The sequence below is a fragment of the Periplaneta americana genome, chromosome 9, assembly GCF_040183065.1.
Source record: "Periplaneta americana isolate PAMFEO1 chromosome 9, P.americana_PAMFEO1_priV1, whole genome shotgun sequence".
NCBI lineage: Eukaryota > Metazoa > Arthropoda > Insecta > Blattodea > Blattidae > Periplaneta > Periplaneta americana.
The window spans coordinates 162,849,383-162,862,659 of NC_091125.1; the positions used below are offsets into that span (position 1 = coordinate 162,849,383).

The 13,277-nt window shown below is 36.2% G+C and overlaps 1 protein-coding gene across 2 annotated transcripts in view; it reads right to left on the reverse strand.

The window, feature by feature from the left end:
• Positions 1-11,777, reverse strand: part of LOC138706693 (uncharacterized) — a 29,381-nt gene extending 17,604 nt beyond the window's left edge. For both annotated transcript variants that reach the window (XM_069836277.1, XM_069836276.1), the window contains exons 1-3: positions 11,475-11,777; positions 10,975-11,127; positions 698-959 (exon numbers count right to left, since the gene is read on the reverse strand). In XM_069836277.1, coding sequence (XP_069692378.1) covers positions 698-959; positions 10,975-11,127; positions 11,475-11,612 — 553 coding nt within the window. In that variant the 5' untranslated portion in view covers positions 11,613-11,777. The remainder of the gene's footprint in view (positions 1-697; positions 960-10,974; positions 11,128-11,474) is intronic.
• Between the last annotated feature and the right edge of the window lie 1,500 nt (positions 11,778-13,277).

Consider the following 13,277-nt stretch of genomic DNA (forward strand, 5'->3'; position numbering starts at 1 on the left):
GGTAGTCTGTTCTTGTAACAAGCTGGCGTCACTTGAGCTCGTAGTTGTTCACTTAAGCACGTGGTACTGAAGTATGGCTTCTGCAGCCTCAACTGTCCATTGTGAAGACATAAGACTTAAAAATAATTTAATACAGTAATTATAAAATAAATGTTTCCTAAGCAAACGAATGCATAGTAGTGAGGTTAGGCATACTTGACGAGTAACGGGAAATGTTTAACCTGAAACAGAATGTACACCAGTAGGCGGGAACACGTACTGAGAATTTCTGGCGCCAAACAGTGGCCAATGAAGCCTCACTTCAGTCACGTGCTATTGTTTACATTAGGATTTTTCTTACAGCGAAAAGATTATAATGAATGGTGTACATGAATGATAAACAAGAAGATCTCAGCCACCGGCATAGCTCGGTCAGTTAAGGCACTTGCCTGCCAATCTGGAGTTGCGCGCCGCACGTTTGATTCCCACTTGGGCTGATTAGCTGGATGGGCTTTTTCCGAGGTTTTCCCCAACCGTAAGGCAAATATCAGGTAATCTGTGGCGAATCCTCGGCTTCATCTCGCGAAATATCATCTCGCTATCACCAATTTCGACGCTAAATAACCTCGTAGTTGATACAGCGTCGTTAAATAACAAAAAAAAAAAAAAGATCTCAAACTGCATTCACAGAACATGAAATGAGAGTAACAAGACTTACTTCTGTGAATTTCTCCATTCATGTGCCGGTTATCGCACTGCTCCTCATCTCCTTCTGTCCTCACTTCCTCTTCCACCTCATCCTCTTCCTCTTCTGGTTCCTCTTTAATCCGCAGCTCCAAAGCAGCAACCATCTCCTGTGCCTCTTTGTCGATACTCCTTTCACTACAAGGAGATGCACTCTCTCTCTCATCCTGCACACCATTTTCGTCAGCCTTTTTACTACTGCCATCAGAACTTTCTGCTTCTTTCTTCAGTGACGGCTGTAACAAAAGCAAGAAATTCGTTATGAAATATTCAGCCATACTACGGCCAATGCAGTACAATTCTAGCCAAAAATTTGCAGTGTGACCTTCACGATGAACCCCAATGAGTTCAGGCAAAATTTGTAGTAATGAAGACAAGTTTTAGCAAGTTACTTATATTTTTTTGCCAAATTTTGTCAATTGTTACATTTTTAGAAAAAAATAAACTACTAAATGATAATCAATTTGGTTTCAGAAAAAATTTGTGCACTGATGATGCTATTATGGCAGTTACCTCAAAAATAATTCAAGAATTAGATGTAGGAAATAAATGTCTAGGAATTTTTCTAGACTTACAAAAAGCTTTCGATACGGTCAATCACAGTATACTTTTGAATAAAATGGATAGATTAGGAATTAATGGAATTGCTTTAAAATTATTTAAATCTTACTTAAGTAACAGAACTCAAGCAACTAAAATAAATGATCACCTTAGTAAATCACGTAACATTGATATAGGTGTACTTCAGGGGACGATTTTAGGTCCTGTTTTGTTTTTAATATATATCAACGATTTACTTAAAATTGACATTGAGAAATATTCTGGTACTCTGTATTCTTATGCTGATGATACTGTGGTTATATTTAGCGGTTCGAGTTGGAATGAAACTTATCAAAATTCTAACAGTGGTATTAATATTATTAAAGAATGGCTGGATGCTCACTTACTTTCTTTGAGCGTTTCTAAAACAAAATTAATACCATTTTCATTAACATCACATGGCCTTGAGCAACTAGAAATAAATAATAATATAAGTATAACTATACATGATTGTAACCTACCTACTTGCTCATGTAATGCTTTGAGTATATCCTCACAAGTTAAATATTTAGGCATTATTATTGACCAACATTTAAAATGGGACAAGCATATCTCCTTTCTGTGTAACAGATTGCGTAAAACAATCCACAAATTTTCCATTCTACGCTCTTATTTACCTGTTTATGTTCTGTGTACTGTGTACTTAGCTCTGTTTCAATCAATAATTCAGTATGGTATTTTAGGTTGGGGAGGAATGGCAAAATCGACTCTCCGTCCTTTAAATCTGCTCCAAAAAAGAATTATCAAAATTTGTCTATATAAACCTTTTGATTACCCAACAAAATTAATTTTTCAGGAATTTGGCTATCAAATCTAGAACAAATTTATAAACAAAAATTGCTGATTTACTTCCATAAAAACCACAATAAATTTAAATTTGATCCTCATGAATACCATACGAGACAAAACTACAGTTTCTTTCTAAATACTCCCAAATGCCACAAAACTGCTGGATTAAAACACAGCAGAAATTTTGGACCCAAAATATATAATACATTAATTAGAGCTTACCCTGAGCTAAGTACACTTAACACACATAGATTTAAGAAACAAATCAGATTAATTATTTAATTGTTTAAGCTAATTGAGTTAAAATTGTTACTCTAATATTCATGTACTTCTGTATTTTCTATTTGTATATAGACCCTGTTATTACATGCTGTATGTATTTTACCATTTATTAATGTGATTGTGCTCAATGAACTCTCGTAATTTTGTGATATATTTTGTATAACTGATCTGAACTGCGCCCGAGCACGAGCTTCTGCTCTTTCGGGCTGCAATGCCTAATGTAGCTCAAGTGTATAGTATTAATAAATATTATTATTATTATTATTATTATTATTATTATTATTATCATCAGCACAATACAGGTATAATAAATTGTCAGCTGCTCAACAAGTCACTGCAAGGAATTCACTTATGACTTACTATTTGGCATTGTAAATAGGCTACAGTGAAACCTCTCCTTATGGACACTCCCAAGATATGGACACTCCTCATATACGGACAGATTTTTATGTCCCAACTGAAATAATACACAGACAGCTGTTTCACAATCTTAAAGCTTGCTTTACCTCCTGATTGCGGACAGAACTTGGATTTCAAGACCTAATGTGTTACAAAAATGGAAAATTTAGTTTTGAGAACTGTACAGAAATTTTTAACACCAATCAATCTTCTTAATGTATCCAGCTGTTTGCTGACAACATAAAGTCCACTATAGTCCACTGTAGTCTATTCAGTTGTTTTTCACGAGAAATGTGGGGTACCAGTTGCAGAAGACACAGCCCTGCAGAATATATTGACTACACCACAACTCTGGCTACTAGCAACTGGCATCTATAATGACATTTTTTTAACATTAAAGAAGACAATAAGGGTCTCGTAGGCTACCACTAGCCCAGCTGACTACCCTTGTTAGCTGGAAGTAGGTGGATAAACAAAGTCATAAAATTTAACCCGTATGATGGCTCCAAGGTTTCCGCGATCGTGAAATTGTATTCGACACATGATAGGGTTAGTAGGATTATTCTCTTCACTTCAATCAGTTGTTCTGTTTCGAGAGACATGGCACCTGAACATAAAGGTTAATTGAAAACTGTAAATTACAGTACTGCATAACTGTAGACCTAGAATAAAATTGCATGGCACAGTACTGTATTTTCCTTTTTCGGTTTTATCTACTGTAGTTCAAAATTGCAAAGAATTTACTGTAGTACAGTAGACTGTATTTAGAATTAAACTACAGTAATACATTTCATTTAAAGCGTGAAGGGATACATAATGCATATTATAAATTTACTGTTAGATTGGGGAGCCTCCCTCCCAATAAAGGACACCGCCCAGATGCGGACAGATTGTTATGTCCCTTCGATGTCTGTAAATGAGAGGTTTCACTGTATTTATGTTTCAATCCACTGCATATGTTTATTCATTGATGAATTATTGTTATCATAAAAATTTTAATACATTTATCTGGATTAGAAGTGGAATAAAAATTATGCGAGCGATGTGGACAGCCTGTTCAAGTGAAATTAAGAAGTCATCATTATAATAATGATTAAGTGCAGAATCATTAAAATATATAGCTGCTGTTTATACGGCATATGTGGCCTAGGGAAATACTGCACAGGCCTGTAGTTGTGTTACACAATCTCCCTCACTATACTCTCCCTGAGTTCTTTCTGTATTTCTTTAAATCAATATTTCTTTTCTTTTTTCCTTTCTTTCTCAATTTCTTCTTTCCTTTTTTGGCATTTTCCTTTCTTTCACCATTTCTTCATTTATTGTTTCTTTTTCATGTCCTCTTTCTTTCTCCATTTCTTTATTTCTTCTTTGGTGTTTCTTTCCAGATTTCTTAATCTCTCTTTTCATTTTTCCCTTCTTTCTGCATATCTCTACTTGTTCTTTTCTTTCTTTCCCCATTTCTTCTTTTCTTTTCATTTTCGCTTTCTTTCTACATTTCCTAATTGCTATATTTATTCTTTTTTTATAATTTTTCCTTTATTCCTACATTCCTTGAATTCATTATTTATTATTATGTTTTTTTCTTCATTTTTTCCTTTCATTCTCCATTTCTTAATTTCTTTATTTATGGGGTATTAGAAAAACATAGTTTTACACTAATTCACACACATTAGAAGAACTCCACGCTAATATTGAACATGAAATAAAAAGAATTTCAGTTGATGAGTTTAGAACAGTGAGTGACAACATATTCCAGCGACCTCAAGCTCGTATACAAGCGGAAGGACGACACTTTCAACATCTACTGTAAGGTAGGTTTCATAATCCATTTCTGCTTCCGTTGTAGGCAGCACTTCACCAGTTGATGCTCGATCTGTTACCTGGGAGCCAGATCCCATGCTACAGTAGCCATATATATTAAGGACCCTGTATAATATGCTTATATAAATTGCTAAATTTCTGTCAGACTGCTTTCACTTCACTGTTTGTTTTGCTAGCACTTCTTAAGTGTCAGACAGTTGTCTACTCAGCTTTTGTCCACATAACTTATCTTTCTCTTTAATACACAGTTTTCTAATGGTTTTTAGATATTTAGTTCCCAAATCTATAATACCTGGTGTCTCATTAAAAATTTTATATTTACTTTCGCATTTCCCCCCATTTGAAAGTGAATGAGTAGGAAAGTCTCCTCTAATCTGGTCTCAGCTATGCCAGTCGTCATGTTACCTTTTATGTACCATATAAAATTCTTGTTCAATGTAACTAATCACAGTCACATAAAAATCATCAACAGTAAGCTTACTTGTAAAATGTATACTGAATGGTTTAGTCAGTCTTTTCCCGAGTTATTATTGGACATTCCAATCTATTTCAGTATATTATTGTAACTTCTTTCCAGATCCTGTTGAAACACCCGCATATTATGCTGTCCTTTGTGTGGCTCATACCAAATGCTAATTAGGCTATATGAGTTTCAAACCTTCATTACGCATCTTATTATACTGGCTGTAATTCCTCGATCTTAACTCTGAAAAGTTATGTGGAGTAGATTACAAAATCAGTTTATTGTGTTCGCAAATTTGCATATTCACTAACAATTGTAACTAATGTTGCACAACAGTATAACAGTATGATGTAATTTACAGCCTAGTAAGTCGTCCAATAGCAAAATTACTGTACCAGCGACCTTAGGTATAGACAGTTTCTTCCCTCACTACACCAAACTATGGAGCACATGGGACAATGCCAAGGGCGGTAAAGACAAAGTGATCAAGTTCAGTACATTACTCATTGGAATGCTGTGAAATTATTGAAATTGAAAATGAAGTACTACCAGAACCATTAAAAAATGCTAATATGGTTTAATTTCAGGAGAAAAAACTTAAACTGACTTTCTATTACTGAAGGGCATAGAAACCACGACGTTCTGTCACTTGAATTAACTTTCGTCTTCAGATAAGAAGGTGCCAAGAAAGGAAGCCTACTTGTAGTGGCCATTACAATTCACTAAACTCATTTGATTAACAGGTAACTGAGAATTGGAAGTGGGAGAATGTAGATACTTGTAAGAGAGAATGGCACAGATTTAAGCTAGTAGCCTTCAGAAGTAGAAGCCGGAAGGGTAGCTCAGTTGGTAGAGCAGCTGGCTACAGACTGGAAGGTACGGGGTTCGATCCTGAGTGGTGATGGGATTTTTTCTCGTTGCCGAACTTTCAGAATGGCCCTGAAGTTCACTCAGCCTCCTATAAAATTGAGTACCTGGTCTTTCCCGGGGGTAAAATACGGTCAAAGCATTGTGCCGACCGCACCACCTCATTCTAGTGCCGAGGTCATGGAAAGCATGGGGCTCTACCTCCATGCCCCCCCAAGTGCCTTCATGGCATGTGACGGGGATACCTTTACCTTTTGCCTTTACCTTTTACAGAAGTAGAAACTACAAAATGAAACTGAATTGAGAATTGAGGCACTGACATGGAAGTCAGAAAAAAAATCGATTGCAAATCAAGATTTCAGGTATAACTCCCTGTACCCGGGTAGCTCAGTGTTAGAGCGTTGATACGTTAAACCAAAGGTCCCGGGTTCGATACCCGGCTCCGGAACAATTTTTCCCTCGAAATTATTCAAAATCGATTTTTCGTTTTGTCATGAAAAAAATAGTAAGTGCTTATGCCAGTGGCGTAGAAACAGTGGCAACTCAGTACATGTACTCGATTCGTTTCAATGCTGACGTAAGACAGCAGGTGTGTCAAGTGCAAGTCCACGAGGTATGGCTTACGGAAGATAGTAAGTCACCATTCGCCAAAGCATCCGACCTGTTCCACTGTGTGACAGTAAACAGTGTGCTTTATTGCTAATGCCTGTCTGTAAGGGCGATTCAAGTGTTTCTTTGAAACCTATTCCATTCAGAATGATAATCTTCAGTTTTGTTTAATCATCATCTCAACAATATGAAATTCATAGTTTTTTTAGTAGGTTATTTTATGACGCTTTATCAACATCTCAGGTTATTTAGCATCTGAATGTGATGAAGGCGATAATGCCAGTGAAATGAGTCCGGGGTCCAGCACCGAAAGTTACCCACCATTTGCTCATATTGGGTTGAGGGAAAACCCCGGAAAAAATCTCAACCAGGTAACTTGTTCCAACCGGGAATCGAACCCGGGCCACCTGGTTTCGCAGCCAGACGCGCTAACCGTTACTCCAAAGGTGTGGACTGAAATTCAGTCATTATTCGTTTTTGTACATGGCTACTATATTTAATTCGTTATTTTCTTTTTGTAGGTACTTATAAATGCCAAATACAGGTGTAATCATGATGAAACTTGGTGATTTTTGTGACTGTGTCAAGGAATCTAACAGATTTTTGTGACTGTGTCAAGGAATCTAACAGATTTCTTAATACTATGCCTATCAAAATTACACTCTCTCCTGGCTAAGTATTTCAAGAGCCGACTTCCCATTAATCAAGGCAGTCATTCAAGAAGGGCAATGAGGACAGGACTCCCAATTAAAAAATGGCGAGATATTTTCTCTTAACCCTGAAACCGGATCTGGTATATTATGCCTAAACCCTGAAGAATATGATTATGATGTGGGTGGTGATGATGATGATGATGATGATGATGATCTAAACCTCTTCTAATGAATAATCAACCACTGATTTCTTTTCTCCCCTGTAGATTTTATAGTTTCGCTTACAGTTAATCAGCAGGTCAGATCCTACAAAGTCAGCTTCTTAGACAGTTATATGAAATTGCTATTACAAATATGTGCGTAACCCTGCTTCTTGCCATAATATTCTTTGCAGTATTAAATGCACAAGAATATGCTGTATTAGCTTTATGAATCAGTTCCATACCATTAACTTCAAGAAACAACCTCCAAAACTGCTATAAAATTTTAATTAACAGGAGTGAAATGTTAATCACCATTTGGGAAGTACATACGAAAATATGCACATAGAATTATTCCACTTCAGAAACAACTAAGTAAACTAAAAGAACTCCAAAAGGAAATAACATTTCAATGGATACCTAGTCATTGTGGTATACCTGGAAACGAGAAAGTCGATAATATTACAAAACAGGCAACATATTTGTAACCAAGACCTCTTCAAGTGATATCTCTATCCAATGCTTTTGCTTCAGTAAAGTCTCATTTTACAAACCAATGGGCCAACAATTGGCTCTCTTCTGACAAAGGAAAAATTTTACAGTCTGTACAAAAGAAACCAAATGACCTGGAAATGTACAAAAACTTGCCCAGACATATTCAAACATTTTTAACAAGAGCCAGAACAGGTCACATTGTCACTCAATTGTACCTACACCGATTTCACATTTTTGATAATCCTACTTGTCTGTGGTGTAATAATCATGATGAAGATCTGGAACACATTCTTCTATACTGTCCATCCATAAACCACAAAAGAAGTAAATTAAAATCATCAGTACCAGTTGCAGAAGACACAGCCCTGCAGTATATATTGACTACACCCCAACTCTGGCTACTAGCAACAGGCATCTATAATGAACACCAATCAAAATACCCCTCATTTCTCGTGAAAAACAATAATTGAATAGACTATAGTGGACTTTATGTTGTCAGCAAACAGCTGGATACATTAAGAAGATTGATTGATTGAGTGATTGATTGATTGAGTGATTGATTGATTGATTGATTGATACGAACATTCTTACATTTGGGATTGTTTATCTAACCTAGAACTATCTAATATACAAGATGCCATGACAGTGGAATGTTCCTTATGTGGCAAATACAGAATATGGTTGGTGAACTTGCCATGACAATCCTGCCAACTAGGTCTAATGGGCCAGTTGATCAATGGCAGGGATGGTCCTCCATACCATACTGGGGTTGAGGAAAGACAATACAACTGCAAACTCCAAAACTATGGTGACCATTTAATAAGCGGTTGTAAACTTCTGATGAAATGGGACATAGATTATCTGAAGTATTGCTCAGCAATCCAGAATTTTCAAGATATCTCCTCCAAATATTGGGAGGCAAGAAAGAGAATAACTTCACTGTTGACTCTTCAGCATTATATATTCACACACATAATACACACAGTGGAAGTGAAATAACCTTGCACATTGAAAGGGGCGATAAGGTACACTTAAATGAATAGAAAACCTATATCACGTTTTGTGATTAAATGCACGGTTAATTAGAAAATTAGGTTGGAAGTTTGTTTCATCTAGGATCCCTAAGGCAATAATGAAGTATCGTCCAAATGGGAAACGGTCACTTGGTCGACCTATGAAAAGATGGCAAGAAATCGCTGCTTCAGGCCGTAATAGTTCTTTTGGGACTAGTACTTGACAGGAGGAGGATGATGATGATGATGATGGAAGTTTCAGCAGTCTGGCAACATCGCGATCTGTGGCTGCATTCGGGTATAGGTTCGAATCCCACTTGGGTTTGATTACATAGCTGGATTTTTCTCAAGGTTTTCTCCAGCTATAAGGCGAATTCTGACAATCCTATGGTAAATTCTTGCATTTATGTTACTGTACTAATTATATCATTTTGTCATCGCCAATTTTAACAATGCTAGATAACTTCGTATCTGATAGTGTTGCTAAATAACGATTAAATGCAGTGGAAACATCTTTGAACAATGATGACAAGGATGATGATGATGATGATGATGATAATAATAAGGAAGAAGAGGAGGAGGACGACGAAGATGATGATGTACTGAGGAAGACATGTGAGAGAATGGAATTAGAGTCTATAAGCAACGTAATAAATATGACTATTTAGGCCTGGTTACCAGATTCAGTATTGACGGAAATTTCTCTTTTCAAACAAAAACATAATTATCACGTTAATTACGAAATTATTACGTCAAATTAACATCTGAATTCAAAGAATTCGAACCTTCAAGACAAGTTGAACAGATGACTCACAGCATGATGTGTCACAAAAAGACAGGTTAGTGTTCAACAGAGTGGAACATTCATCGTCTCTAATCATTTATTCAATCTCAATCCAAGTATCTGACTCAACTAATGAAATTTCCTGTAAATGTGTCGAAATTAGGTATTTATGACGATGTGGCAGAAGCAGACTTGTACAGAACTGTATCAATTTTTTCTACTTAGACATACATATTGTATAACTCAATTATTCATTAAATAATATTGAAATCCAATACTCGACGTGTATCTTTTTAAGCAGGTGTAACAATACACTAAACGCGTAAGCGAAGTAGGTAAATTCTTTTGTCAGTTATATTCAAAACCGCACTAAGACATAGCCTACACATAACTAAAAACTTCAAGATTTAGTTTATGCCATAACTGTTCTTGTAAAAGACGTTTTTGAAACAATTTAGTTCGGAAATTGTAAATTTGATTATCAATGTCATTCTCGCCATATTTGCCGCCACTACCACCACCCCCACCCCCATTTCCGTAATCGATATCTGCAGTAATATCACAATCATCAGCAATCATTTTTATCAACTTCTACATCCTCACACCATCATGGTCATCTTCAATTGCAACAGCCATTGACGTTAATGTCAATATTATTCATTGTCAATAACAATGTCATCATCATAATCAACGATTTAACTTGCTTATCAGACTTAAAAAAACATAAAACACTGGAAAGAGGAAATGTTGCTCCTGCAAAATTATTTTAGGCTATAACATCAGACTTAACGCTCACCTGAAAACTAGGCCTACTTTTATATATTCCGATAATGCATCTTTATGATAATTCATTTAGAGGGAGATTTCTATGACATATGAGTCAAGAAAGCGAAAGGATGCTCAGTTAGTCACTAGGGGTGATGGAATGAAATGAATGTGATGAAACTTGTCCAAGAGGAGCTTAAAACTAAAACTCAGTAAATAATTGACACAACTAACTGGTCCTGGCTCTGAAAAAGCCACAACTTGTGGATTAAGATGTGCTTTCTGATAACTCTTAGAAACACATGCACAGGATGTAGCTACACTCTCAGGTCAAGCTTCACATTTAGTATTTATATAATCAAGACACTAATCGAAGACCTAAGAATGCTGAAATACATACGTAGGTCCAACCAGGTGACTAATACTTACATTTCAACCAAGACGATACCTTTTTTTTTAAATGGTTACTAATGTTAGTATCTATTTACAGCACAGAATTTGATACACTAACCTGACTTGCATTGGCTAAATGCTCTGTGTAGCTTAAGTATTGCTTTAAGATGACGTCTGATTTTCTTGAAACTTCTCTGAAGTCATATAAGACATCCAACTTGTATACACACCGGTGACATATCGATGGTGGCAGAAGATCCCTGTCGGAAACCTGGGGCATGGTTACAAAATTATTAATTAACTATTCAAGTACATGGAGGTGTAATGACTATAAACAATGTGCATATTATAACCAATAATTACAATATTTAAACAAATACATGTGCCATTTCTCCCATAGCATTCATTTGTAAATAAAAACACGATTAAAAGCAAAGGACAAAGAAATTCCTTTCTTTTTACGACATTATTTTATAGTACCGTTGCCTTATCAGTTGATCAAGAACCAGTGTCTTATCAATATCCTTCTTTACCAAATTTGTACTGGTTCGCAAGAAAAAAAATGTATTAGTCATAAATAGAGATATCAAACATGAAATTAAATTATGATAAACATACCAATATAGACAGACACGTCATTATTTTAAGTGGATAGTTACGCTGAGTTCCTTCGTCATCGAAAATAGACGATTTCACACCATCACACGATAAACAAAGACGACAAAGTTCATAAAATTTCGGCGGTATGTTACACATATTGAGTATTATTGTCTTGCAAATATATAAAATCTTGAATGTTTATGCGACAATTACTACATTTAACACAAAAAACACATTGTCCAATGCTGTTGACAACTCTTAAAAACTTTTTTGTCGCCAACAACACTCATTGTCGGATAACAGGAATACATCATCTCGCGTCACTCCGACTTGGATTGTTCGGATTGCATGTTCAATTATAGAACTGTTACTGTGATGCTGGGCTGCTAACATGATAGCAGTTGTTGTGACTCATTCCGAGCTTATTTCCTCCTTGGTGACGTCAAAAATTGCGGGAAAAATAAATTACACTTGTCGTATTATTTTCGTAAATAAATTTAAGTAAAAAGAGAAGAAAAAGAATATTCCACAAATAATTTTCTTTATAGCTATGTAAAATATTTTACATTAATTACGCTACTGGAATTTAAATGTAATTTCAGAGAAGACTTCTTGATAGCTTTACATGTAAGTTAAGTACAATTATACCCATTCTCCTGCAAGGGCTGAGTGGCCCTTCAGCCTGTCACGCAGACGGTCCAGGTTCGACTCCTGGTCAGACCTGGGATTTTTCCTTGAAAAATCCATAGTAACACTTGTGGCGGACAAGGTCGTAGTTGGGGTTTTTCTCGGGTTCTCCCGTTTCCCCATATTAGGTATTTACACAGTCTACTATATACAGTCACGAAGCTTGAATTTTGAGGGTGCTAGAAACAATAGACTGTGACGGTACTGTTTTGCATTGCCTGTAATGAGGCGATATTAGCGATCCTAGTGGTGAGCAACTATCTAATGTTTGCAAATTTATTACGTATTGAGCTTCGCGACTGTTTATACTAGACTGTGGTATTTACATCTTTGTCAACATTTCTCCATTCTGTAGCATTCCCCGAACACTGGCTGGCGACGAGGGGGGGGGTTTCCTGCTCAAATCTGGGTACGCAGAGAACCTTAATGTAGTAGTAGTAGTAGTAGTAGTAATTTATTCACCATAAAGATCTTTACAAATCATGGCTTCGTCAGTCAGTGTGGGTTTGGGAATGCGTCTAACTTGAAGATTGGTGCAACAGATTGTAAAAGGTCGCAGTACTGAGTCATATTGCTCCCCTCCCGAAAATTCAATTCTATTACATTCCATAATTCCACCCACAATGCTAATTGCTTTTCCAAAAGGGATGAATGTAATGCCTGGCTGGCTTGTTCCCTCACTTCCTCTGTCTTACATATAGAAAAGCTGTATTTAAAGGTACACTTTGGTGATCTTCACTGCAACTAAAGAAATTAATTCACATATGCCATTTTTGCTCGAAAGTAATTAGCACTACAGCAATCGAAAATGTACGTACATACTGCTAATTATGTCGAGAGAAAATACTTCATTTTTATTATTTTGGTCCACGGTAAAATACTAGGCCAGGAGATAATGAGTTAGGGTGGCCAGTTCCATTCTCCCTTCATTGCATACATCACTGACTAGCTACATATTACACTAATCAGACTTCAGATGTGTACAATTGTTCTTCCTATGACACATATCATCAAGTAAGATGAACTACCTGATCGTCTTCGGAACATATTAATGCAATCAAAAAGTCCTGCAACCTTATTGCAGTGCTTCCATTCCTGGCAGAGCTTTCAGCACGACCTGCTGCCATCAACCAG